General features: G+C 44.7%; 1 protein-coding gene across 1 annotated transcript; it reads right to left on the reverse strand.

Annotated features, from left to right (window-relative positions):
* Positions 1–1346: 1346 nt before the first annotated feature.
* Positions 1347–2529, reverse strand: DCAF4L2 (DDB1 and CUL4 associated factor 4 like 2). Its single transcript, XM_003821150.5, is given in 2 exon segments — positions 1347–1593; positions 1595–2529. Coding segments are annotated over 2 exon segments (1182 nt in total).
* Positions 2530–2833: the final 304 nt, after the last annotated feature.

Consider the following 2833-nt stretch of genomic DNA (forward strand, 5'->3'; position numbering starts at 1 on the left):
TCACAATCATTCCCTTTCCTGACCAACCTACAACAGTGTACTGTTTTCATATTTTTATTTTTGAGGTATTATATAAAGTGTGAAGTGTATAGACATACAAAATATGTATGTATCAAGGATCAAGAAAAAGAAAACAGCATTTCTAAAGTTTCCCCGTGTTACTTTCCAAACAATATCCTAAAAATAAAAGGGAAAAAAACAAACAATATCCTTTCTTCCTTCCACAGAGATACCTACTATTCAAACTGTAATCACCATAGATAAGTTTTTAGTCCTTTGGAACTTTAGAACTGAATCAGTTTGTACTCATTTCTACCTACATTTACAATCAACATGTTGAGATTAATCCACAGTTTCATATAGCAATTGTGCCTTATTTTATATTATGCTTTATCCAATTGTATGATTACAGCACAAATTATTTATCAATTTTAGCATATTGTAAAGTCAGATCATTTCCAGGCTTTGGCTATTAAGAAGTAGCCACTAACTTTATTACATGTTTTTTTGTTTTTTGGTTTTTTTGTCTTTTCTAGCTTATTGTTGGTAGAAAAACAGGCTAACACTTTGAATAAACATCTCACAAACTGCTGCTCCTAGATTACAAAAAGTCAAAGCCAATTATCTTTGACACTGAGCCCTTGAATCTGACATTCAAGTCACGATAATAGAAACCGGAGCTGCTGTACCTTACATTCTGGAAGATGCCTCAACAAAAGCACGTTAAGGACTGTTTAAAACTTCTATTATTTAAAAAGATCCACCTTTCCTCCCATTGCCTATGGAAAATAATAAAAGGAGAATCTCAGAGATCTGCTATTGAGTTTGAGAAGGCCAAGTTTAATGATTCCAAAATGTAGCCTTAAAAACTTCTGTAGAGACTCAGATAAATGACCTCCCCCTCCTCTCCTCTCCCACTAGCCTCTTCAAGTACAGATGATGCATGTATTTCTGGAACCCAGGTAAGACTAGTCAAACAGTCTCATGCTTCTCTAAAAGGCTTCTGGTGTAAGCAGTTTTAATTTATTTTAGTTTTTGCCAATCTTCAGTCCTTAGAAAAGTATTTGTTAAAAAAAGGTGGGGGGGATAACTATTCTAAGGTATTCAACAAGAAAAGGAAATAGTTATCTTTTATGAAAAGGACTTTCAAGCTCTTTCAGCCCAGTTTAACTGAAACAACTTTACAGAACTATCTTCACATAAAACAGCACCTTACCCCTAGCAGCCGGATGGATGGGATCTACAAACACCGAACATCTCTTAAAATGCGCTCATAGAAACGGTAATACGATATTCTTTACTTCTTTAAGTCAAATCCACGTTCCTCCGGGCTGCATCCTGAAGAATTAACCGTAGGAGAAACAATAAAGGTCCTCCCGGACAGCCATGAGCAGCCCTGGTGCTCCTCGGAAGCCCCCGAGGCGAGAAGAGAAGGCCACACTGGGAATGTCGTTCTCCGAGGCGGGGTATGGGGAGGGTATGGTTGTGAGCAGGTGGCCATGACAGAGGCTCCAGATTCTCGTGTAGCAGTCCTGGCCCACGGCCGCCACGGCTCCTTCTTCTTCGTTCACATGCAGGGGTAGGTAGGCGGAGTACATGACCTTCGTACTGTGTTACACATTTAGTGGCCCTCAAGTCCCACAGCTTGATAGTTCCAGTCATGTCTGATGCCACCAGGAATTGGCCATCTTGGAGGATTTGCAGAGAGATCACTGCTGAATCATGGGACAGGCAAATGGCCTTCCACCCGCTGCCTTGATTTCCACAGCGCAGATCAATGCCAAAGATCTCCCCAGAGCGACAGCCATTAAACAGCAAAGGAGTCATGATTGCAAACTGCTGGGCCAAGACATCACTGCTAGTCCCAAATGACTGCTGGTGTCCCGTCACCACGTTGGTCAACAGGACCTGCTGAGACAAGCCTGTACTGAAGCAGTGATACGCGTGGATGCTCAGGGACCAGGCACAGGACCAGGCATCAGGGATCTGGAAACTGCAAAGCATGCCAGGCCGACGCATTCCTGGGAAGCTACCTATGAACAGCGACGCTGGGAGGAGCACGACACAGCTTGGAGTATCTGCAAGTCCCACGAAGCACAGCAGAAGGTGGGAATCCAAGTGATTCAGTGAGGCCCAGCACATAGAATTCACCTTCCGATTAGGGACGTAGAGGCTTTTGTGCGGGTATACCCGGAGCTCAGGGGTCGTCAGGCCTAGCATGGTGATGATGCCGTACTTGGAGCCTCCAGCTTCGACTTGGTTCACTGTGAAGAGCTGGTCAGTGTTGGTATTCGCCAGTATGCGGTTAAATCGGTCGCTTGCCAAAGAGGAGGGATCCCAGCTATGAATCTGGACCTTTTTCCTCTGCATGCAGCTTACACGCAGCTCGCGAGCTATACGGCAATAGTTGGTAAATCTGAGGAAACCTAGCTGGTTCTTTCGTAGCATGGAAGGTGCATTGAGTCCCACTCTGACTGTCTTTTTCTGCTTGTCTGCTTCCTCGAGCAGTCGCGGTCTTTTGCTCTCCATTTCGTTCGGTGGATGTTCTCCCTCCTGAGGGGAAGTTCTGTCCCGGGAGTAAGAGGAAGTACCGCTTCTTTACAAGCACGACTTGGCACGGAAGAACTTCCCGCTGCGCCTGCGCCTGTGCGTATGAGGTCGACCTGGACGAGATTCTTCGTCGCCTTGGCCCAAATCCCGAATGCTCTGAGGTGCCCTGACATAATTCTCGTTAGAATCGCGTGATCTGAAACAAGAGTTCCGCTGCTTCTCTCGAGTTTTCCCCTACTCAGACGGCTGCTTTTATTCATTTCTATTCCTGTTTAGAGATTCT

The sequence above is a fragment of the Pan paniscus genome, chromosome 7, assembly GCF_029289425.2.
Source record: "Pan paniscus chromosome 7, NHGRI_mPanPan1-v2.0_pri, whole genome shotgun sequence".
NCBI classification, from domain to species: Eukaryota; Metazoa; Chordata; class Mammalia; order Primates; family Hominidae; genus Pan; species Pan paniscus.